This window comes from Atheta coriaria, unplaced genomic scaffold (genome assembly GCF_025399875.1).
Source record: "Atheta coriaria isolate IRGN ID8LTWV9N9 unplaced genomic scaffold, Caltech_Dcor_3.1 hic_scaffold_1_pilon, whole genome shotgun sequence".
In the NCBI taxonomy this organism is placed as follows: domain Eukaryota; kingdom Metazoa; phylum Arthropoda; class Insecta; order Coleoptera; family Staphylinidae; genus Dalotia; species Dalotia coriaria.
The window spans coordinates 4,912,360-4,935,047 of record NW_027045443.1 but is presented as its reverse complement, the minus strand read 5'-3'; the positions used below and the strand labels follow the sequence as shown (position 1 = coordinate 4,935,047).

General features: G+C 44.9%; 5 protein-coding genes across 10 annotated transcripts; 4 read left to right on the top strand and 1 right to left on the bottom strand.

Annotated features, from left to right (window-relative positions):
* Positions 1–26: 26 nt before the first annotated feature.
* LOC135796205 (ATP-dependent DNA/RNA helicase DHX36-like) lies at positions 27–3,713 on the top strand. The gene is given in 5 exon segments (XM_065308138.1): positions 27–152; positions 551–890; positions 954–2,036; positions 2,103–3,027; positions 3,030–3,713. Coding segments are annotated over 4 exon segments (2,883 nt in total). The 5' UTR covers positions 27–152; positions 551–635; the 3' UTR covers positions 3,650–3,713.
* On the top strand, positions 3,591–5,454 carry LOC135796298 (short-chain specific acyl-CoA dehydrogenase, mitochondrial-like). Its single transcript, XM_065308263.1, has 5 exons — positions 3,591–3,730; positions 3,835–3,938; positions 4,012–4,581; positions 4,645–4,952; positions 5,003–5,454. Exons 2-5 carry the CDS (start codon positions 3,899–3,901, stop codon positions 5,315–5,317), a joined length of 1,233 nt encoding a protein of 410 aa, XP_065164335.1. The 5' UTR covers positions 3,591–3,730; positions 3,835–3,898; the 3' UTR covers positions 5,318–5,454.
* LOC135796353 (group 3 secretory phospholipase A2) lies at positions 5,325–9,864 on the bottom strand. Its single transcript, XM_065308351.1, is given in 4 exon segments — positions 5,325–5,893; positions 7,023–7,239; position 8,746; positions 9,148–9,864. Coding segments are annotated over 4 exon segments (810 nt in total). The 5' UTR covers positions 9,417–9,864; the 3' UTR covers positions 5,325–5,570.
* LOC135796310 (platelet-activating factor acetylhydrolase IB subunit alpha2-like) lies at positions 6,071–7,018 on the top strand. Its single transcript, XM_065308291.1, has 2 exons — positions 6,071–6,390; positions 6,462–7,018. The coding sequence occupies exons 1-2, from the start codon at positions 6,086–6,088 to the stop codon at positions 6,913–6,915; spliced, it is 759 nt and encodes a 252-aa protein (XP_065164363.1). The 5' UTR covers positions 6,071–6,085; the 3' UTR covers positions 6,916–7,018.
* A 1,377-nt stretch (positions 9,865–11,241) lies between the features above and the next one.
* step (cytohesin steppke) lies at positions 11,242–22,363 on the top strand. 6 transcript variants are annotated; one of them, XM_065308213.1, is made up of 5 exons: positions 11,242–11,520; positions 11,575–11,648; positions 20,041–20,372; positions 20,646–20,913; positions 21,004–22,363. In XM_065308213.1, exons 1-5 carry the CDS (start codon positions 11,448–11,450, stop codon positions 21,496–21,498), a joined length of 1,242 nt encoding a protein of 413 aa, XP_065164285.1. In that variant the 5' UTR covers positions 11,242–11,447; the 3' UTR covers positions 21,499–22,363. The 6 variants fall into 6 exon arrangements, with proteins under 6 accessions (XP_065164285.1, XP_065164310.1, XP_065164269.1 ...); XM_065308197.1 differs by lacking the exons at positions 11,242–11,520; positions 11,575–11,648 and adding exons at positions 14,935–15,175; positions 19,107–19,532; XM_065308238.1 differs by lacking the exon at positions 11,575–11,648.
* The last annotated feature ends 325 nt before the right edge of the window (positions 22,364–22,688 follow it).

Sequence of the window (22,688 nt, the reverse complement as noted above, 5' to 3'; positions counted from 1 at the left end):
GATACTAGTCGATTTTATATCTTGTTTGTTTAAAATTATGAGATGTTGTATTTGACAGCTGTCAAAATAATAGTATGAAATCGTTGTGTTGATTCAACAGAATTGAATGTTATCGGGATCAAATTTAAAGTGTTCCAAATCAGCCACGAAGGGTAAGCAAACCAATTGAATTTCTCACTTTAATATATTTGTAAAAACATAGCTATGATCATATGATTTGTTAATAATTTAGTCTGTTTATGTTAATATAACCTACACGCATATCAGTCTCCTGTTTGCTTTTGGGCCCCACTGCCGGTGTGACGGGCCTGTTGTGCTTGTCCTTTTTTCGCCTTTTCGAGCATTTGATTAAATTCTGCGACATCGGCCTGCTTCAATTCAATGCTGGTTGGCGGCCTTCTTAACATCTAAACAAAGACACCACTCTTGTAAACATGGCTTATTCATTCTACTGCATCATTCGCGGTTTACCTTTAACAAAACGCTGTGCACTATGTTTTGTTTTATTCGTTTTATTTATTTTATCGAATCAAGTGTGCATGGGTTGCAGAGTAATCTTGGCGAATCACACGAGAAGGGGGGTCGTGATTGGGGCGACGCCTGTCGGTGGTTTTGCGCATTACGCGTTTCGACCAATGTTTGAAATGCCGAAACATCAACGAAATCAACGAAGACGTGGTGGCGGAAGCAAGAACGCCACAACTTCAAATTTTAATAGATCGGCACCGAGGCGAGATATTATCACCACAATAGGGAATGATGAAGATGATGATAGTCCGATACGTGAACGCCCGCCGAGGCATCTCCGTGGACGAGAAATCGGTCTGTGGTATGCGCAAAAATCACGCGAACGGAAGGACCGCACTGATTCTGATCGTCCTGCTAAGTCGGTAAGTTCTCACCGACAGTTTGTATTTTACACATTTACACATTAAAAATAAAAACATTTACAGATGGGCACAGTCATCATTCCATCCGCAAAAGCCAAAGAAATCACTAAATTTCTTAGCCAATTAGAGCCGCTTGAAAGTCTAAACCTCAAAGGCAACTATGATAATGTCCCAAACTCTGAATTCAAGCGCCATTTTCTTGATGTTATCAACACAAACATCAAAGAAAAACTAGCGAATATTAAGGAAGCACCGCGCGTTCCATCCCTCGACGAAGAGTTAAAATCAAATTTTAATTCACTGCAAAATTCTACAAAATATACCTCCATGCAGCGCATTCGTGAGCGTCTGCCTGTTTACAAGTACAAATCAAAGATAGTTGACTTCGTAAACTCGAAACAAATAGTCATTATAAGCGGAGAGACAGGCTGTGGTAAAACCACACAAATCCCACAGTATATTCTCGATGACCATTTGATAAATGAGCGCGGCTCAGTTTGTAGAATCGTGTGTTCTCAACCGCGGCGTATTTCAGCGATTGCAGTCGCCGAGCGCATCGCTGAAGAACGCGGCGAACCTCTCGGAGAGAGCGTTGGTTACCAAATTAGATTAGAGAATGTTCTACCGCGTAGTCGCGGCAGTATCTTATTCTGCACCACGGGTGTTATACTCAAACAAATGGAGAGCAACGTTGGGTTAGATGGCGTCTCACATCTTATCCTCGATGAAATTCACGAACGAGATGTTCTCAGTGATTTCATCATTGCTTTATTGAAGCAAATCTTGAACAAGCGCAGTAGTTTGAAGGTGATTTTGATGAGCGCGACGCTCAATGCGCAAAAATTCGCCAACTACTTCCAAGTGGCGAACATCATTGAAATTCCCGGGTTTACGCATGAGGTAAAGGAGTATTACCTAGAAGATGCGCTTGTGAGGACCAAGTATGAATTCCCTGTGAATCAGCCGAGACGGTATAGCAAATTTGAAAAGAGTAATGATTTCGTGGATTTTATTCTGCCACACGTGCGGCGCCTGGAGAGTATGAGGTTGTATCCACAGAGAGTGTGCAGGGAGCTGTTGAAGGAGGCTTCGGAAGATAACAATATTGGATTGGCAGTCGCTTTGGTTAAAGATATTTGCGCTAATGTAAGTTTTTCTCTGTTAACTTGTATGTTTAATTAATTAATTAATTATTATGAAATTAAATTTCAGGAAAAGGACAAGGGTGCCATTTTAGTCTTTCTCACTGGATATGCCGAAATATCCAGAATGAATCAAATGATGGAGGATTCCGGCGCATTCCCCAAGTCAAGGTACATTATTATAGGATTACACTCGCAAATGCCCACCGCTCAACAGAAGGTTATCTTCAATCTTCCTCCTCCGGGCATGCGCAAAATTATTCTTTCAACTAATATCGCCGAGACAAGTATTACAATCGACGATGTTGTCTTTGTTATCGATTGTGGTAAGATCAAAGTCACTGCATTCAACTCCGATAGCAAAGAAGACAGTCTAAGCGCCATGTGGGTGACCAAAGCGAATGCTGACCAACGTAGAGGGCGTGCAGGTCGTGTCCGCCCTGGCGTTTGTTACCACCTTTTCTCTCAAGCGCGTAATATGCTCCTGGAAGCCGATCAAAAACCGGAGTTGCTCCGGAAGCGCCTAGACGACGTAATTCTGAATTTAAAATTGTTACAACTCGGCTCGGCCGAGGAGTTTCTTGCCACTTGTTTGGACCCGCCGGAAGCTGAAAATATCCGCATATCTTTGGACTTTTTAAAACGACTTAATGCGCTTGACGAAAACGAAGTGTTAACTCCTTTGGGATACAACTTAGCACGGTTACCAGTCGCGCCTCAGATGGCAAAAATGATGCTGCTTGGGACGCTTTTCAGTTGTATCAATCCAATTGTAAATATTGCATCTGCACTAGACTTTAAAGACGCATTTATCATGCCTCTCGGTAAAGAAGAAGACTGTCGTCGACGTAAGAGGGAGCTGGCTGATGGCTGCATGAGCGATCACCTTCTTTTTCATAAAACCATGACAAGATACGAGTCTGTTTACGATAAAAGCACATTTTGCTGGGAGTATTACCTCTCCAATCAAACAATGGCGCAACTAGTCAAGATGAAGGACAATTCGCGGAAACTTTGCACGAATTGAACTTCCTCAACACGTCGAACATAAAACTTCCTGCAGCCAACGTCAATTCAGATAATATCAGTCTAATTAAAGCGATTATCTGTGCCAGTTTGTATCCAAATGTTATCTACAATAGCAGTCGGATATCAAAACGTGCAACCTACTGTAAATTCTACACCCTGGACAAGAAACTGGTGGATATTCATCCGAAGTCAGTCATCATGCGCAATGACCATTTCGAATCGCCGTTTCTAGTCTATTATAAAAAAATGCGCTCGACGAGCGATTTTGTTCACGACGCCAGCGTCGTTTACACTCTGCCTTTGATATTCTTCGGCGATCGCTTTAAAGTTGTTTGGGAGAATGACGTGCCCTACATGAGTATTAACGACTCCTTGAAGTTCAAAACCAACGAGCCAACTCTGGCTATCATCAAGGAACTACGCCGCAGATTAAATGTGTTTTTGGAAAGGAAAGCTTGCCAACCAGTGCCGGTCGATTGGGATAATGAAGAAGAAATCTGCGTGTTGCGGGCAATCATAGACTTGATCACCATCGAACACCAGGGATACGAAGCGGAAGACTTCGACTCATTTATCGACTCCGTCTAAATACTCAATACCTACTCGTTATTATGTGCAAATGAACTTGTTTCTATACACAACGTTTAAATTTCTTATGTAAATATTTAAGTAAGTAGGCACAAAACGTGCGACGTCACTCGCATGCCGGTGACCTTCGCGGCAATCAAATTTTAACTTTATTAATCTCAAATCAACGCATTCAACCGCGATAGGTGTCGCATTTTTCTGCTCGTCTGCGAGTTTTCGCTGTAATGCGTCGACAACGAGCCAGGCAACATGAACACAGTCCCGTGCGCAATCAGAAGCTGGCGAACAGGTACGAATTCATTTCTCCAGCAGCAACAGGTGAGTGCTGTGAGATCGTCTAGGTTAACTCCCAATGTTTATAGTATGCGGTCGCGTTCACAAAGTGCTGCAGAGATGTTATCACAATGCGCCGCCGGAAATCCAACAGATTCAAGAAGTTTGTCGGCGTTTTGCACAGGAAAAGTTACAACCAATTGCTGGGCGGCTTGACGCCGAAGGAGAATTTCCTACTGGACCTATTGAAGAACTTGCAAAACTCGGCCTGTTATCAATTACTGTTCCTAAGGAAGATGGTGGCTCTGGAATGAATACTCTAGCATTATCTGTGGCTGTGGAGGAATTGTCAGCAGGCTGTGCAAGCACTGGAGCAATTGTTTCTATTTATAATTGCCTCTACACAAATTTGCTTGCAAGATATGCAACTAATACTCAGAAGGAGAAGTTTTTGTATCCATACACAACCAGTGGTGTTCTAGGCTGTTTTGCTTTGAGTGAACCTGAAGCAGGCAGTGATGTTGCAGCTCTACAGACAACTGCAACTGAGTGTCAAGATGGTTATGTGTTAAATGGCACTAAATCTTGGGTGACCAGTGGAACTGTAGGGGACATAGCTGTGATTTTTGCAACTATAGATAAGTCATTACATTATAAAGGTTTGTGACCTCAATTAATTCATGTTTTTAAAGGCAAATGTTAAAATTCTGATGTTTTTAAAGGAATCACTGCATTTTTGGTTCCTTTGACTGCTGAAGGAGTAACAAGAGGCAAGGCTGATGATAAATTAGGTATCCGCGCAGCGCCGTCCTGCAATATTACTCTAGACAATGTTCTCGTCCCCAAAGAGAATATTTTAGGCGAGGTTGGTGAAGGTTTCAAGATTGCAATGATTCAGCTAGAGTTAGCGCGTATTGGCATCGCTTCCCAAGCGTTGGGCATCTCTCAGGCGGCGCTGAACGCCGCTGTTGAGTATTCCTTCCAACGTGTTGCATTTAAACAACACCTGAACGAATTTCAAGCAGTCAAAGTACTTGCATTGTAAACAGCTATGATTGAGTAATAATTTTGTTATTCCAGTTGCGTATTGCTGATATGGCGCTGCAATTGGAAGCAGCTAGACTGTTGGTTCATCGTGCTGCCACCCGTTACGATATGGTGGGACGAGCGTCCAAAGAATGCAGCATGGCGAAAACAGCCGCTAGTACAGGCGCCACCGCCATTACACACAGCGCTCTTCAGATCCTCGGCGGAATGGGTTATGTAAAGCACATGTCGGTTGAGCGTCACTTCCGAGATGCGCGCGTTACCGAAATCTACGGCGGCGTCACTGACATACAGAAGTTGATTATTGCCGAATGTATTTTACAGGAACATCAACGCAGGTCGACCTAATTCAATGTTTCGTTCATTTCCATTTTTTATCGTTTTACACAACTTACATTGGGGTGAGATATCAAACGTTAACAAACTGACTGCGCATTGCGTCGGCAAGTAATGCGAATATAAACAATTTTACAACAAACAACAAACTTTGTGCCGTCACATGATTCGGCGATTCATTTTTTTCTATATATATATATATATTATTTATTTAATAATCTACGGCTTGGCTGGAGATTTTGAGTTGCGAGCTTCGGAAACCATCTCAGAAATTGTTTTTGGCATCGCGGAATTCCTTACTACCGTCGGGCAGGTCCTCGACGCACGGCACCTGCAGCAGGTTGAAGTAAACATTGCCGAGGATGTGCGAGGTGGGACCGGTGGTGGTCTTAAGGCACTCGAAGAGACGCTCATCGCATTGGCAGTGGCTCTTAGTGTAGTAGGACATGTTGGTGATGTTGTACCGCTTCGCATAGCCGCGGACCTTCACCGGGCATAAATCATGCGCGCGACAGCAGCGATCTGCATCGTCCTGGCCCAGATCATGGTAATGGTCGGCAATGTCACCAGTTCCGCACCATTTTGTTCCTGTAACACCGAAAAACCAAGGCGATTAGATTAGAGCGACAAAGCGATATAATGACGGAAAAAATGCGCACTTAAAATTATAAGTGCGCTTAACAAAGGAAGTCCCCAATGTAAAAGCATTTATCTTGCAATTTATTTCTGCCTCGTTGGTGCGAACGAGGCGGGCGCGCGCCGCGACTACTTTGCTGGTGCATGCTTTTCGCGTTTTGTTTAGTAAACGCATCAGCAAACGTCGTGCAGTTGCGGCCCGCGCCACACCGATTCACCCGCGAGACGAGAATGAATAACCCGTGCGTGATCCCACGTCGCCCCGAAGATGAAGTGGGCGATCAGCGATGGGACAGCATGCATAAGCGCTACGTCAACGAGGCGCGCACCTCCGAGCCCGAGGTGGTCTTCGTCGGCGACAGCATCATCCAACAGCTGCAGTTTACCACGCTGTGGAACGAGCGCATCAATTCGCTGCATTGCCTCAACTTCGGTATTGGCGGCGACAGGTTGTTGGCGCGTTCCTGCGTCCTGCGGTATCTCACATAACCTACTCGTCTAACGGCGCGCATTTTTCCAGAGTCGAGAACGTGCTCTGGCGCGTGTTAAACGGCGAGTTCGCATTCAACACGAAGATCAAGGCGGTGGTGCTGCTCGTAGGAACGAACAACACGGACTGCACACCGCACGAAGTCTTCGAAGGCATCGTAGAGATCGTTAAAGCAATCAAGGCGAAAATCCCCAACGTGCATATCATCCTGCCAACGCTTCTACCGCGTGGCCAAAACCCTAATCCCTATCGCGAGCGCAACGAGCATGTCAACACCTTCCTACTTGACAAGTTCGAGAACAACGCCAACGCCGATGAACACACCGCTAACGTCCACGTTATCAAAATCCACGAACATATCATTCGTGGGGACCAAACCATCTCGCATCACGTTATGCATGACTACCTGCATCTCACCGATTCCGCATACAGCAATATCTTCGCGCCCGTCTACGAGAAGCTCGTCCAGCTCCTACAGCAGTGAATTCCTAATCTCTTCTTCCTGATTTATTATATTCTATCTTTTTTGGCTATGTAAAGATTTTATACACGCGTTTGATCAATAATACTAGTAGGATATATTTAAATCACCTGGAATGATGCCACTGAGCAGGGTCAGCGGATTGATCGTGAACAATCCTTTGCCTAATCCGGAACTGCGCACGCTTTGCGATCGCGCCGGCTTCCGGTTGTTGTTCTCCACCTCGGTGCATTGCGACATCAGTTTGACCATGTCGGGGAATCCTATATGGACGGGCTTCGCAATTTTCTGCAGCTCGTAGAGCAGTGTCACCGCGTCTTCATTTTACTGCAATCAGGAAGCAGACGTTTGACATTTTCGTAAGTATTTCAATGTTTTGAAACAAATAATTTATTACGCAAGAAAATATTGCTGCAAAATATAAAACGTGCTAACAAAAATAAAAATAACACTTTTATCATGTTAAGTTTTGTTTGTTCACGCGTTCTAGTTACTTGAATTGTTTTATATTCAAAGATAAAAAAAAACATAATATTTGCGCGGTAGGACTGCCAAAAATCCACCGTTATACGCAGTAGTTTACTGCCTTGGCAGTGAAACGTAATAATTATTTATTTACGGTGAAAAAATTGAATTATTGCACATTTGCAGCTTAATTTCGATCCGGAATTAACATAAGTATATTAATATTTATGAAACTATCGATTTTCTCAGCCATTTTTCGGTATTTTTCCCTGTCGCCGTAAACTCTTAAATGTCGTGCGGTTCTCATCGCATAGAAAATGCGCTCGTGTCCAACGTCCATCGATAGTCAAGGGTAACGCTACAATTCCATCGCAATTTTATATTTATAGTTCAGACAACGCGCGCGCCAACTTTCGCGCTGAGGTAAACTGCAATTAACATTTCCACCTACACACACATACACACGAGCCGCGGATGCATAATTAATATTTTCGCGCGAAACTGGAGTCGCACGCGATTAAGCACCATTCAGGTGTATGTGCGCACTTTTAATTGATTTTTGCTTGCGTGCATGCCCGAACCACAAAACCACCGAAAACGAATTCATGCTGCTGCTATTTTTAATCCGAAGAAACATTCAAACGCGACGAGCAATAACATAAACCTCAAACATATATCTCACCACTCACTAAATAATTGACCTAGTTACCGGCTCGTACATAATAATCTAATAACGCAAATCTTATTTTCACGTGGAGCTTAAAACAATACTAATCCAGGTGAGGCTAAGTCATTAGCGGCATTGCTCTACTAGTCTAGAAGTGCAGATCAAGTCATGGCTGATGCGCGTCGTATCGGAAAATCATTACTTTTGTTTGTATCATTAGCAACTCGTCAATTGCGGGTGTATGTTGTATGTGCCCGCAGTCTAATCTTTCCAATAACATAATGTTTGTTAATCTATTCATCAGGCGATCGCGTTTTCGCAGCGCGCGCGCGCGCGCGCGCTATTTACACACTAATTTATTTCATTTTGGCACATTCGGAAGTAGCTACATATTTTATCTATGCAAGATAATAGAATTTTGAGTACGCAAATGTGTGTTTTTCAACGCAAACACACATTTATACACGCGGCTTTGGTTTGTTTGCAAGGTGAAGCAAAAAGCGACGATAAAAAAAAAACCACGCCATTTCGATAAACGCTAGAAAAACGACGCGCGCCTCGTTTTATTCATGTTTGCCTCCAATTTATTAATTAACCACTTGCAATAATTATCTCTGCATGATTACATCATTTTTTTGTTTGATAAAGCGTCAATTGCAACTTTTTTAAAGTTGATTGTATCTTAAAAGAAGTTTATGGACGCTGCAATGTCAATAACTTTAGCATGCATGAATCCAGGTTAAATTAATTGTAATTATTGCCCATAAGCGAAAGTTGATGAAAAGCGCGGCGTATAAAACGATTAGAACGAGATTATTCAATACCAGCGACCGGTCTTCTTTCAATATTTGTACGTTGCTAATGCAATGTGAAAGCGAGTCGATGGCGATGACGCGTCTTCTTCTTGCTGCGCGTTATTACGATTTGTGGATTCGTTCAAATGCCAATAAGTCAACGCACGCAACTCGCTCGCGCGCCGCACGAATGTGTGTCACTAAGTCAAGCAAGAAATCACAATTATCTCACGTGTGCGTCGCTTGCAAATGACAGCAATCAACTGACACATTTGAATTCGAATTCGAATCCGACTTTGGGAGACTTACTAGACTTCGATGAATTCACAGTTGAGAAGACGTTTATGCTCGGCGAGTTCGACGATGGCGACGGTTTGCTCATTGAAGTAGACCTGCCGCAGGGAATCATTGGAGACGCGTATCCCTGAGTACTTCTTGACGGCGTCGCGGTCCTCGCGCATCGCACCAAAACCGTTAAACACCTGGAACGGATGCAGATTGAAGGAGAGCGATGGTTTACCATGGGTGCCAATCAGGCATAGCACCGTGAAAAAGATGAGCTCGTGTGTCAGCAGCATGTCGACGACGGTGTCAACATGAATGCGCGTTCGACAGGTGCGGGTTGGACGTCTTGGGTGGCGCGCGCGCTCGCGGGTAAAGTCGACTTGAAGGCGCTATCGTGCGAGGATCTCGGTGACGCTGTCGCCTTCGCGTCGGGCGCATGAATATGTATCTGTTTGCATTTGGCGGCGCGGCGCGGCACCGAAATGTGCGACGAGTCCCGCGCGCGAGGTAGTCGCGAGGTGAGTGATAAGAACTCCGCGCGTCGTCGTCGAGTTGTTGTTGTTGGTTGTTGTTGGATTCGATCGCGCGCGGCTGGAACGGGTCTGCGGAGCCGCGACGTCCGCCAGCGACGGCCTACCGCTGCCCACCGTGCGCTGCCACTCGCGGAGTTCTTGGCGCGGTGAAATCTTGTGCGAGGCGCGCATGCCTACGCTGCACTTTTCACCGCACGCTCTGGCATTGTTTTCCGGCCGCTGCGCTTTCCCACACGCACTGCGCTAACTTTTACTTTTTGCGTTTTTCTACACCGTGAAGAGTCCTTCGATCTCCGCCTCTCTATCTCTTGCAAAGCGCGCCGCGCGCGCCCGCTGAATCTGAATAACTGTGTCACGTTCTAGAACGCGAGGCCGGTTCAATGACATTCATCATTAACAGCAGTCAACAACGGACGCAACGCGCCTCTTGTGTTCTTGTTCTTGTGTTACCAGTGGCCGATTGGTCTTCCGCTGCGCTCGGACCGCTTTCTTTACTTTGGTGCGCGCGCGCACTGTGCCACCGGGTAACACAACACTAGGCCACACGCACTGCGTCGATTAACACTTTCCTAATTCTAATATTACTTGATATTTGTATGTGGAAATTGTACCAGTTTGACACGTATTGCATTATTTCGTATATAACTAAATAATTATCGACATTGTTTGACAATTGCGCTCGCTCGCCTAAAACCTGCACTAATTACTCGCGTATTTCTTCATGGCGTGTCGTTTGTCTTCGGTTACCAACCGCTTGTCACTTGTTTGGTTCTGCTTATTGATTTTCTGGAACGCGTTGCACTCACTCTTACTATTACCGGCCAATTTTTCTATTTATGGCGGCACGCAACGTTCATGCCGCATGTGCGCTGCCGTACGCAGCCTTGAACTTCCTTCTGGCACTTCTTCTCCGCGCTGGATCTTCCAGTCAGCGCGGAAACTGCGCTTGGAAACCTTGGAAAGCAATTGTAATCGGCGCGAATCGATGCGTGACATGTAAAACCCTTATTTAGCCAACAATTGCGCAATAATTCGTCGGTAATTGTTCCATTCGACATGCTACAGGTGCATTTATCGCAAGTATCTCAATTCGAATGTAATTTAATTTCACGCATGAATTATTCACAGCGCATTACATCCGGTTCGATAAGTGCGTGCTGCGCATGCGTACATTTAAATCGAGCGGCGAGCAAACATGAAAATTACGTTTTGATGATTTTCTACCAACTTTGTAGTATTTTATGTTCCGACGGCATGGTGCATGCACGGGATGATTATTATTTATCGATTATTGACCACGCGTGTGGACCACACGAGCGTCGTTACATTAGTGAGCCTCGTGCATAAATGATAAGTGATTAATCAGACAAGAGTCGATATCAAGTCGTAAAAATACCAAAATTTACTGTACTGACCTTATACTTTCGTATAATTATTGCCGTATGGTTTATTATAAAACAAAACATAAAAATTTATGACCTTGTGCGTTTCATTCATAATATTTAACAAAAACTTTTCGAAGTTGATTATAGGCAACCAAATATACACCTGGTGGGGATCCGGTGGTCTTGCGCGCGCTTCGTGGCGCTGTGGCGCCTCGCTGAAAATGGCCGCGACGTCCCAATCTACTGTTTGTTTACTCTTCGCGTTCCGTGATTGCTGAAGATCTCGACGTCGTGCGTCACCATCGACGTGTTCCCGCGACGCTTACCAACCGCGTGTAATGGTACGGAGGTGCCGGACAGCGTTGCGAACGCGTCCGACTACGCTGTGAGCGATATTCCCACGACTATGTTAAAGGAGAAACTAGCGTTCGATGTTATGGGTACGTCGGGTCACGTTATGGACACATTCAACATTGCTGGTAAGTCTTTCTGCTTCACCCATCGAACGCGGCTCATGTACGCATCATTCGCAGAACTAACACCCGAACAGCAGAAGATTTTAATTGATATCCGACGGCGGAAGACGGAGCTCCTGCTGGAAATACAAGTAAGTAGTGTTTGTAAAGCAAGCAGTGCTTGCTTTCTCTATTCATCTAAACACTCATCTGAAGTTAAGAAGTTAAAGCATGCTGAAAGAGATCTTGAGCAAGTCTGCTGGGTCTTTTACGTGATTTCGGTAACTGTCGTTCATAATTCATGTTTGCCTCACCCTGAATGAACTATGTCTCATTTTGATAAACATCACATCAGTGTGTGCGTGATTCATTGTGCGAAATTAGTAATTCAGGTTGTAATTGTGGTCTACGATGTGCGTACGCTCGTGCGTCATGCAGTAATTCATCCGCAATTACTAGGTCGTTTTTATCAATCAGTATTATTGCTGGTTCGCAATCTTGTACTGTAAAGGCACAACAAGTGGTAGTGCCCTTTGGATAGTTATAAAATTCACAACTAGATGACGCTAGTGGTACTAAAACGTTCAGAAATACGAAAATTTCATTTCGTCGCAATCAAAACTACAGCGATTACGCGCACGTGCACTTTTTGTATGCTGCGTGCACTATAATTTAATATTGCACACACAGGCGCATGCTAAAATGTGCTTCACTCACTGGATAAAATTACAGTTTGTGAGTTGTTGCAGTGTTTTTGTTACGTCGCGAAATATACGCAAATAATTAGCGTAATAACACGCGCGTTTGACGTGCGTCCCTTTAAGCTGGCTGTAGTTTTAATTAATCAACGTACGCACACTACCAGTTGGACTTGGTGTAGACACAACAGTGGCGAGCGGGAAAAAATAACGAAACAATGGGCGCGCGCTCATGTAAATATATAACATTGTGTTTGTCGCGCGCGAGCCCGGCGGTCGGTCGCACCTGGCGGGCCTCCGCCACACGCGTAACCTAGGCGATATAGATGCATATCACGCGGGGCGCGAGTCCATCCACCCTTGTTGTGCTTTGAGTCGGTTGAGTTGGCGCACCTAGCGACGACGGTTGGCGGCGGGGCGCGTTCCGCTCGCTCACTTTACCGATTGCCGCGGCATAATGCATATTATGTTTAATGAACTTCATATTAAACATTCTCTTTTTAGCTTTGGTCTTGATAAAGCGACAGAAGGTGAATGCGAAAATATGAGTGCAATATTTACATTACTACATGAGTAATTTTAAAAGAAAAAAATGTTTTGAAGCTCTTGACGGTTTTTGATTGTTGATTTTTATTTCGTGGAATAACCCCGAAGAGGGTGCGGTTAACCGGCATCACAATCGCTATCCCTATTAATAGATTCAGATAGAATCTGGAAATCGTACGCTGACTAACGTCCTGTATCGCCACCCACGCAAAGCTCACAAATAATGCGAATATACAAATCAATTAGGAAATAAGTTCGCTATGTTTCCGGCTTGTGCTTTGTGCGCGTTGGCAATGAACCAAACGTTTCCTGCGTTATCGCACACAAAATAAAAAAGCCTCCGAAATCATTTCGTGGATACAGCTTAAAATGCGCGCGTAAACGTTTAATTCCAATCAATATTTTCTTATATATTTAATGGGGTTCCCTTTGCTTCTATGCGGGCCTACAACCCTTCAGTGCGTTTATGATCATCAAGGGTATTATTTGGGTTTATAATGTGTAAATGTACACAGTAACTTGAATTCTCCCGGTCGTTCAATTCGGCTTTATTGTATTATGCGCCCTCCGAGGGGATATCCACCCCGAATTGAATGGGGCTTATTGTGTTTCTCGTAATAGATCGATTTTTAATCTGCTGCTATGTTATTTTTTCCTGGCTGGTGGCAACCGCCGCCCGAAAAATGATTCCTAATCGATGGAGCCGCATGAAATTCTATTCATATATACGAATAATATACCTAAATGTCATCTATTTTCGAAATATCCGAATACTGTAAACGTAAATAAGTTATGCATGAGTAGCAGCAATGTTTTATCCTATCCACCATCGCCATTAATGTAATTGCATTGCAGACGACAGAAGGCGGCCGACGAGCGCGATGGATGTAAGGAAACGTCACTTTGAAATGTCACTGACAGTCTCTTATCGACTGTCGAACGTAATGTTTGTTATTGTCATGCATGCGTATTTTTACAGACACAGGAACGCATGGTTTTACGCGTTGCAATCGCACACACAATCCGGACACACAGCGCGATAAGGCGCGCGCGCGCATTGTTAAACGTGCCGCGCGCTCCTCTCAATTTCCGAATGCTGTTTTTCTGTGGAATTGTTTACTCAATGCGCGACAACGGCTACCGATTGCGATTAGAGCGCGCTGGCTGGCATTGTGTTATCAGAAGAGGACGGCGACCATTCAACCGGGTCGGCAGGCGGGCGGCCAACCTTACTGTACTTAACATGACGACAGGATGTTCGGCAGTAAAGTGTCCGCTTGTTCCGTTCGAAGCTGCCACATTGCTGCTTCTCACACAGCGTCAGAATGCACGGATCGGATTCTCATACGGTTCAACTGCTTCCCGGGCTTCAAGTTCAAGCGTTTGTTCTTTTTTTTTTTCACGCACTGCTTATTCATTCATACGTACCGAGAGTATATTATACCCGCTGATCTTCTAAGGCTAAATACTCCCACATTGTGTATGCCGCACTTGATTTACAAGCTGTGCTCGTCTGAATGAACCGAAACGCGTCGAAGGCGTTCAGACCGCGCGTAATCCGGCACATGTGAACCGAAAACAATCATTTCATTAATGCTATAATCTGGAACGGCAAAAACGTTGCTGAATTCGTGTTCGGCGATGAGATTTCGAATCAAAACGGAGTCAATTAAGCAAACAATAACTGTATCACGCCGAAAACAATCACTTTATATTATTTAATATAAAGAATGATCGAAAAATGTACAGATATTGTTTTAAAAACTTACAAAAATAGCAAAAACAAAAGAAATAGAGCGAAATAAGTGTATTTTGAGGTGACAGTCGGTAATTTACGGCTTTTAAATATTTCAACTTAATTTTTACGAGCGGAACGCAGGTGATTCGAATCCGGATTCCGGAAACTAGAGAAAGGTGTGTCTGCGGCGGCTGCTGCATGCTGGCTGGTCCCTCATGCGGGGATGGCGAATGCTTATCATTCCAGGCGGCTGAAGTCACCGTCGTTAATTGAATCGATCTAGGAGTAAGTGTAAGTGCTGCGTTCACCGCTCTGCATTTTTGCGACGATGTCTTCGCCTGATTCAATGCGTGGCGACGCGCTGCTGCGTGCAGCTGTGGCAGCGGGCGCGATTCGAGCGCGACGCGAAACGCACGCCACTACACTGGAAAATGAAAACGCGGAGTGGCGCGCGGAGGCGCAGTAAGCGACCGGCAATCGAGCGGTGCAGTCACGCGACCGACTCCGACTCCCTCACATCGAGTCAACTCAACTCGCGCGCGTGCGTTATCAGTGACTACTGCGTTAAGTTGCCACAAGAAACGTTCTGTGCTCGAAAAGTTCGAAAACTCATAAAGGATATTTTACTTCCGCCGACTGCGACACAATCGATATTTTTGGATATTACAACTTTGTGTTTTTTTAATAATTAATTCAGGTATCATTGTGCTTCCGTTGTGATTAGCGTGCGCATGATTCGCCACTTGTTTTTTTTTTTATTTATCATTTCGCAACTTTGATGGCACTGCGAAGTGTTTTGCGTTGCGAGGCGTAATCATAATCACGCTGCGCAACTTTAACCATGCGCGCGAATATCGAGGCTGCGCCGAATTTCTGATTCAGTGTGTGTTTGTCGTCGTCGCCATAGATTATACTATCGTTATGTGTGTGCGACCGCGCGTTATCGTTGTATGTTAATTTGGTTTACTTACAACCATTCCCATAGACTTTATTTGCCTACTAGGCACCGCAAAATAGGCTTTTATTACTTTTGTACGAAAAAAAAAAAACAACATTGTGTTGGCTGGTTAATCGGTGTAGTCAATTTAATTCGAGACAAAGTGTTTACAAAGTTCACTCGGACCGCGCTGTTTGCGCATTATCCTTGTTGCCGCGCGCAGCTTTGTTTTCGCAGCTCTTAGTCTATCGCCTTGGTGACCGATAATCTCCTTGCATTCCCGCTCGATTATGCTCTCTATTTGCCGAGGCGATGACAAACCATGCCAGTTAATACGCACACGGTAAACCGCCGTGATTCATTTGATTCGCATTGGTTTATTGCATTGACTAAATTAATTACTGCGACTGCTTTTCCACTGTGTATGGCATAAGTAATGTCTATTAGAACGTCGCATTTGCCATTAACGCGATACGTGTGTGTGTGATTGTTCCAACGTTTTCTGGGAAATTGTTTACAAAACGTAGCGGCAAATACATGACTCTGACGTCAGCCGTGTGTGGTAAAAAAATAATCGACGATGGACGAAAAAATGTGAATGCATGCGACGGGCGCGCGCACAAAACAACGATTAGGTAATCGCGACCTGTTTGTCGTTTCCATGTTCGATTTTCGACGTTCGCGCGACAATCAAATGATGAATGCATGCACGGAGGCGCTGGCGATCGCCGTCATCATCGGCGCAAATAAGTTGTTTGTTAGTATTTCGCCGCAGATGTGCGAATGTTGCGTTAGACCTGACCAGACAAGGTCGTCAGCTGGACCCGCATCAGCGTCTCACATTACACATCAATCGAAGGAAAAAGCGATGATGATTATATGCCGTCAATTGTAATACTTTTAAGTGTGCGCTATAAAAAAGAGAGATTCTTTTTTCTTCGTGGAAGTTGGATGTACAAGGCGCCAGTTGGAATTTCGCCAATTCCGGATTCGTTCAAGGTGCTGCGACCGATTGAAAGAGAAATTTCGATTTCAATGCGAAGCTTGTTTTCATCGGAAGAATTATGTATACCTAATTCGATTCGCGAATCGTTGAAATTTATAATTCGCAGCGATTCGAAATCCGCGTTGAATCGCATTCGCGCACCAGGAATTCCTTCAATCTCTTTTCGATTCCCAGAATGCACGCACAACTTCTCTCCATTAGTAAATCACGATGCGTAACTGGCATACCTGGGCTTCCAACAATGTAGCATGTAGCACACTACTTCGACTTCCCCTTCGAAACACCATAAATATTCGATACGCGCAGATAAACTCGAGGTATCGATAATTCGCCGATAGAAATCAACAATCCACTTAGTATTTAATCGTCGTCCGCATTTTAATTTTTATGTCAATCGTTGTCGAAAATCGAAATATCAAGGTTTGTACATGAGTACATATACTTGAAACGCTTCTAGGAAGGAAATATATTTTTTATAAAAAAAAATAACACTGCCATATTTGTGCGCCTAGAAGTATCGAGTCGTTCATGTCTGTGTTTACGCTGTAAACACAATTCCAAGATAACAAATCAAAATCAAAAGCCGGAAAAGAACACACCGAACACAACGTCGTCGTTCGAGACGGTGCCGTGGAAGCCCGTTCAACATTCCAGCAAGGTCGTCGTCATCCGCTGATTCACTTCATTCACGATCGCAGGATCGCATTAACGAGCGGGGTAATTTGCGCGGCGAACAAAGCGCGCCTCACTCGACTCGACGTTTCGGCTAATTGCACGAGCCGGGCCTGCCGTGTGTTTGTCGCGACGCTTAACGGCGAGGATCGTCATCTATTAAGTTGTTTAAGAAGTGGACTTTTTGGGTGCAGCATTGGCCACACAAGAAATAGCTTTATCATCCGCTGCGCCGCATAAACAAGTCGGCGTTAAGAAAAATCACCAAAACAATGCGACGCAGTAATAAGACGGCGGGAACTGTGCCAAATTCGCGAAACAATGCAAACGCTACGTATTTTTCGCATTTTTTAAAATTATTTTCCTCAAAGCAGAAAGTTTAAAATCTGTTTTTGGTACAAATTTTGTGGATGTGGATTATATCAGCTTAGGATGTAGAGTTTTGAAGTAGTTTAGTGTTTGAGGGGTGGATCGTAGGTCGGTAACTAGAGTGATTTAAGTTTTTTTGTTGCTTGTCCTTGCCGAAAACTGACCTAGCACAATGTGAGCGTAGTTGCGGTCCCTTTTCTTGCAATTTGTCTCGTTGGGTTGCGCGCGTTTTTGTCTGCCTGCCAGCCCTGTTCGTCACGCAGATTTCCGTGTTGCGAACAAGCAGTTCGGTCACCACATTGTCACACGATGCCCCAATCTTGAAATAATAATAATGCCAACAATAGCACGCGGACAATGGCAGCCTGTGCGACCGGTGCCCGCATTTTCGGCTCTTTCGGGCATTTCGGGCATCTCGTTACGCTGTGGCCATTCTTCCAGCGGATCGGCTGCAAACTGGGCGCCCATTATTATCTGCCGACCGAGCACACGCACACACAGCCACCGCCGGCTATAATAATACACGCGCATTAAAAGATAATCGCGCTGTGGTACCCGTGGGCAAAAAGGTGATGTATTATTGGGAATCGGGAATACATCTCGCTCAGTCGACCCGCTGTCGTCGTTCCGAGCGGTGGCCGCAAACGCCTCCTTTGTCGCCGCGCCCGCCGACAGACTTACGAACGTAATAAAAACGCATTCCGAATCGCGGCGGCTAAAAATACACGCGTGTGTCGTGTTTGAACGGCGGCGCGCCCGTCGAGTGCGCGAGTGCCGCCTAGTCGCGACTGATACTCCCGTCCGATGCTTCCGCCGTGAGAGAAGTGTGTCCAAGACCCGCGACCCGTCCGTCCGTGTGCCCATATCCGTGGATGGACGAAGATCCGCGCCGATCGCACCGATCGCCCTGCTAATTCCGGACCAGTTTGCAGCGCGCGTGTTATTTATGTGTTTAATTATTCAGTTTGTCCTTCAATGTCTCAGAGGATACGGATACGGAGAGGATTACGGCGACCGATACGTAGGTATCGCATTATCGCTAATGCAAAGTCCCCTCATAATTTATGCACGCCGCGAGGCTCGCACTTAATTAACAGAGCGCAATGATCTAATATTAACGAGCTCGCCACTTTTAATAGTGCGCGACATGTCGTCCAGGCGCCGAAGGTGCGTTTTCTACGGCACGCATCTTGTCACATCTCCTGGCCGCATTCCGCGCTAAAAATACGTTATCTCACCCGTTTAATTTACATTCTGATAATAATTCACCGCGTGACGCATCGCACCTGAGTTCGCATGTTTATTCTTGCGCATTTTTCGGTAATATTATATTATTGTACATAAAACGTTAGCGACAAGTTCTAGCGGACAGGCAGGAGAGAAACATCACACCGCCCGATCTCCGTGATGGAGATATAAATAGCGGCGAGTTTGTTTAGGCAATAATTAGGCGGCGAGCGCGTTTGTGCCAGTCCAGGTAAATCGAATCGCAGCGATTAACAGTTCGATTGTTCTACGATAATTAATTACGGCGACGGCGTCAAACACACAAAGCGCGGCGCACAATCGATAATTTGCCAAATTTCAATGCGCCAGAAATAGATCGATAGAGTATTCTTTTTGTTTTTTTGCTATGACTTATAGGTGTGTTGATAGCGGCGATTGCAATGGCATTGGGCCCGATATGGAAGGAGTTCACCTGAAAGGAACGCCAAGCGACCGCGCGTGGAATGTGCGGGGCATAATCAACGCCAATTTACTGCGACGCATTATTCATTGATGCGTTTGCAATTAGCGGCGATTAGAAGACACACGGAGTGCGCGTTTTTAAAGAAGTTGTAGAAGTTGGTTCAGTTGTTGCGTGTGTATGCTCGCGACGCGTATGCAGAATCGCAGGTGATGCAGATGTACGGTACGGTAGGACGCGAGCGCGACCGCAAGGGCTCGATCTCGAACAATGTCACCAATTGGTTCTCTTCGCTGCGCCGCCAGCCGAAAAACAAGAGCAAGCTGCAGGCGCCGCACCATGGCGGACAGTCCAAGAGCGACTGGGATATTGCTCGCACTTGGGTAATCGTATTTTAATTTGCGCTTCTTCATCGATTGTTAGGACTTAACTCCTGTTTGAAGTTGTTTGAAGGGATGTGAGACACTGCGTCGACGTATATTAAATTTTGACCGATTGTGATTGCACATTCGGAGGTCATGTTTCATATTAGTTGCGCGTGCGAATTCGAATCAGTCGCAATGCAATCGTCCGGCCGCGCGCACGCGATTCAATTGACGCTTGTCTTCCATCAATACGTCCACATGCGGCCGATTAATATTGTTTAGTTTGGTAGAGAAAATTCTCAGAATGTGGACTTGTCTGAGAACAATGTGCGAGTCACTGTATTGCACAAACCATTGGCGATATCCGGTAAAGCAAAAAACGTTCAATTACCTCTCTCGCTTCATTCTACGCCATTCATCAAATCGCAAACACAACGATGAATCGTCTGCATCCGACGTTAGCACGACCATTGGTGCTGGCATGCGTGCAAATTTGACTAAACGTGTGTTCCGTTTCGTTTTGCAGCAACTCAAAGATGAATTATGCGAGGTGGTCAACGAGATGGAGGGCCTCGACTGCGGCGAGGACGGAAAGAAAGGGAACAAGACCAAGATGATGTCGATCGGCCGGAAGAAGTTTAACATGGACCCGAAGAAGGGCATCGAGTACCTGATCGAAAACGGACTGCTCCAGCAGACGGCTGAGAGCGTCGCGCAGTTTCTGTACAAAGGCGAGGGCTTAAACAAGACCGCCATCGGGGACTACCTCGGCGAGAAGAATGATTTCAACGAGAAGGTCCTGCAGGCCTTTGTGGCGCTGCATGACTTTGCCGATTTAATCCTCGTTCAAGCCTTAAGGTATATATATTTACATAAAAAACAAAATAATTTGTTTCTGGTGGTTGAATTGCTTTTATCTTGATTTTGCGCGTTTATCGTGTCAAATTCTAATTGCATGAATCGATCAGTGAAGATAAAAAGGTAATAATGCATGATGTGTAATATACTATCCTTGATTGATGATTAATGCACGTGAAAATGTAAAATGTAATGCATGCTAAAAAAGAATGAGTGGGTTCGTGTGAATGTATGTATGTGAATTATGCGATGGCTGATTGCGGTTATTTGTAGGCAATTCCTCTGGAGTTTTCGACTGCCTGGCGAGGCGCAGAAGATAGACCGCATGATGGAGTGCTTCGCGAAGCGGTACTGCGAATGCCAGGGCGACAATAATATCTTCGAGAATTCCGACACGTGCTACGTGCTGTCGTTCGCCATCATTATGCTCAACACGTCGCTGCACAATCCGAGCGTAAAGGACAAGCCGTCTACGGAGCAATTCATAAGCATGAACCGCGGCATCAACATGGGCCAGGACCTGCCGCGCGAGCTCCTCGTGGTGAGTACACTCGCTGCTCCTTCTTCTCCGGAAGGCGAGCGAATTTATGAGCGCTCGTTTTTCATTACTAATTGCGCGCGCGTTTTCCAGGGATTGTATGAGAGCATCAAGGCGGAGCCGTTTAAGATCCCCGAGGACGATGGTAACGACCTGATGCATACTTTCTTCAACCCGGACAAGGAAGGCTGGCTGTGGAAACAAGGCGGACGTTACAAGAGCTGGAAGCGGCGCTGGTTCATCCTCAATGACAACTGCCTGTATTACTTTGAGTACACCACCGATAAAGAGCCGCGGGGTATTATTCCGCTGGAAAATATCTCTGTACGCGACTGCACCGACCGCCAAAAACAGCACTGCTTTGAGTTGTACGCGAGCGGCGGAGCTGAGTTTATCAAAGCGTGCAAGACGGACTCCGAGGGCAAGGTGGTGGAAGGCAAGCATCAGGTGTATCGCATGAGCGCCAGCAACGATGACGAAAAGAACGATTGGATGCAGCGGCTGTTGCAGAGCATCAGCCACAATCCCTTTTATGACATGCTCGCCAATCGCAAGCGAAAGGCGCAGTACAATCACGCCAAGAACTAGGCGGCCAGATGCGCCGTGAATTCAACTGTGATCATCACATTTAAAGTTTAATTTTTTTGTTTGTTTTGTTACGTAGTGCTTGTACTTTTCTATCGTCTCTTTTGGTACGAATGCGTCGCGTGAAGTCACTAGTCCCATTATTCGGAGGCGCGCGCGCTTCTCGCCGATTGGTCCTAGTATATTTGTAAAATATGATGAAGAAGGAGAAAAAGTATTCGTTGGTAGTGTATCATAGACACACGACACATGCTCACGTGTAAGTAATTCTTGTCGGTGCGTGTTTGTATATCATGAACGTATGTAGCTGCTCGTGGCTCGAAACGTACAATTCTGTATATTTATTCTGATTGCAATTCTATTATTTCGAGAACGAGCTCACCCTGTGTGAATGACTGAGAGTTTCTAAATCCGGGCGTAAGGTTGTATATACTATACATATATTATATATTTATAATGTTTAATAAGAAATTCTATTATTATTGTAATGCTAGTTAAAATTACGATTGGTTGCCGAAGCTATGCGACAATTGACGACAAATGTCTCCAACGAAAACGCAGACTTCGCTAGACTGAAGTCTCAATTCAGTGTCTTTGTAATCTGTTAGGTGTTATTAATGAATGGTATGATGATGATGATGATTTTGTACCCGCGCGTCGAAGATGCAATTGTGATGACAAATGATTCTAAAATGCAAGCCGACGAAATCTCAAATACGTATTGCGTCGCTGTATGTACGGGACGGCGCGAATTGTTTCGTCTACGGTCAAAATTTCTGTTCCATATCGATGATTTGTTATCATATTAGGCAGGCGTAAATTAATTTATTTATATTTCTATCCGATATGTAAAAACTGAAATTATGAAGCCCCGTGTCTTTCATTCTGGCCTAATTCTGTAATCCTCTTACCGCATTTCACCTACTTTTGCTTACGGCATCGCGTGTTTACATCGGTTTTTTTTTTATCGAAAAAAATATTGAGTGGGTGCGTGCTATACTTAGTATACAGATTAGTTCCAAGTGCGGATACAAGATGTCCCTGCATGTCCGAAACCAGAATGAAATACATAACGGTAAGGAATTTACGAATTCCAATGTTGGGTACGTAAGTACGCAGTTTGGATTGCTCCAAATTTTAGCAAAATATGAATCGATGCCAGACTATTTTTTATCCTTTTCTCCTTCCACCAG

Bases quoted from the DNA above. Each gene is read 5' to 3' on its own strand.
- LOC135796298 (XM_065308263.1), top strand. From the start codon at position 3,899: ATGAACACAGTCCCGTGCGCAATCAGAAGCTGGCGAACAG. The intron at 4,582-4,644 runs GTTTGTGACCTC...ATGTTTTTAAAG, and splicing joins TAAGTCATTACATTATAAAG to GAATCACTGCATTTTTGGTT. The intron at 4,953-5,002 runs GTACTTGCATTG...TTGTTATTCCAG, and splicing joins ACGAATTTCAAGCAGTCAAA to TTGCGTATTGCTGATATGGC.
- LOC135796310 (XM_065308291.1), top strand. From the start codon at position 6,086: ATGCTTTTCGCGTTTTGTTTAGTAAACGCATCAGCAAACGTCGTGCAG. The intron at 6,391-6,461 runs GTTGTTGGCGCG...GCATTTTTCCAG, and splicing joins TTCGGTATTGGCGGCGACAG to AGTCGAGAACGTGCTCTGGC.
- step (XM_065308197.1), top strand. From the start codon at position 19,362: ATGCAGATGTACGGTACGGTAGGACGCGAGCGCGACCGCAAGGGCTCG. The intron at 19,533-20,040 runs GTAATCGTATTT...TTCGTTTTGCAG, and splicing joins GGGATATTGCTCGCACTTGG to CAACTCAAAGATGAATTATG. The intron at 20,914-21,003 runs GTGAGTACACTC...CGCGTTTTCCAG, and splicing joins TGCCGCGCGAGCTCCTCGTG to GGATTGTATGAGAGCATCAA.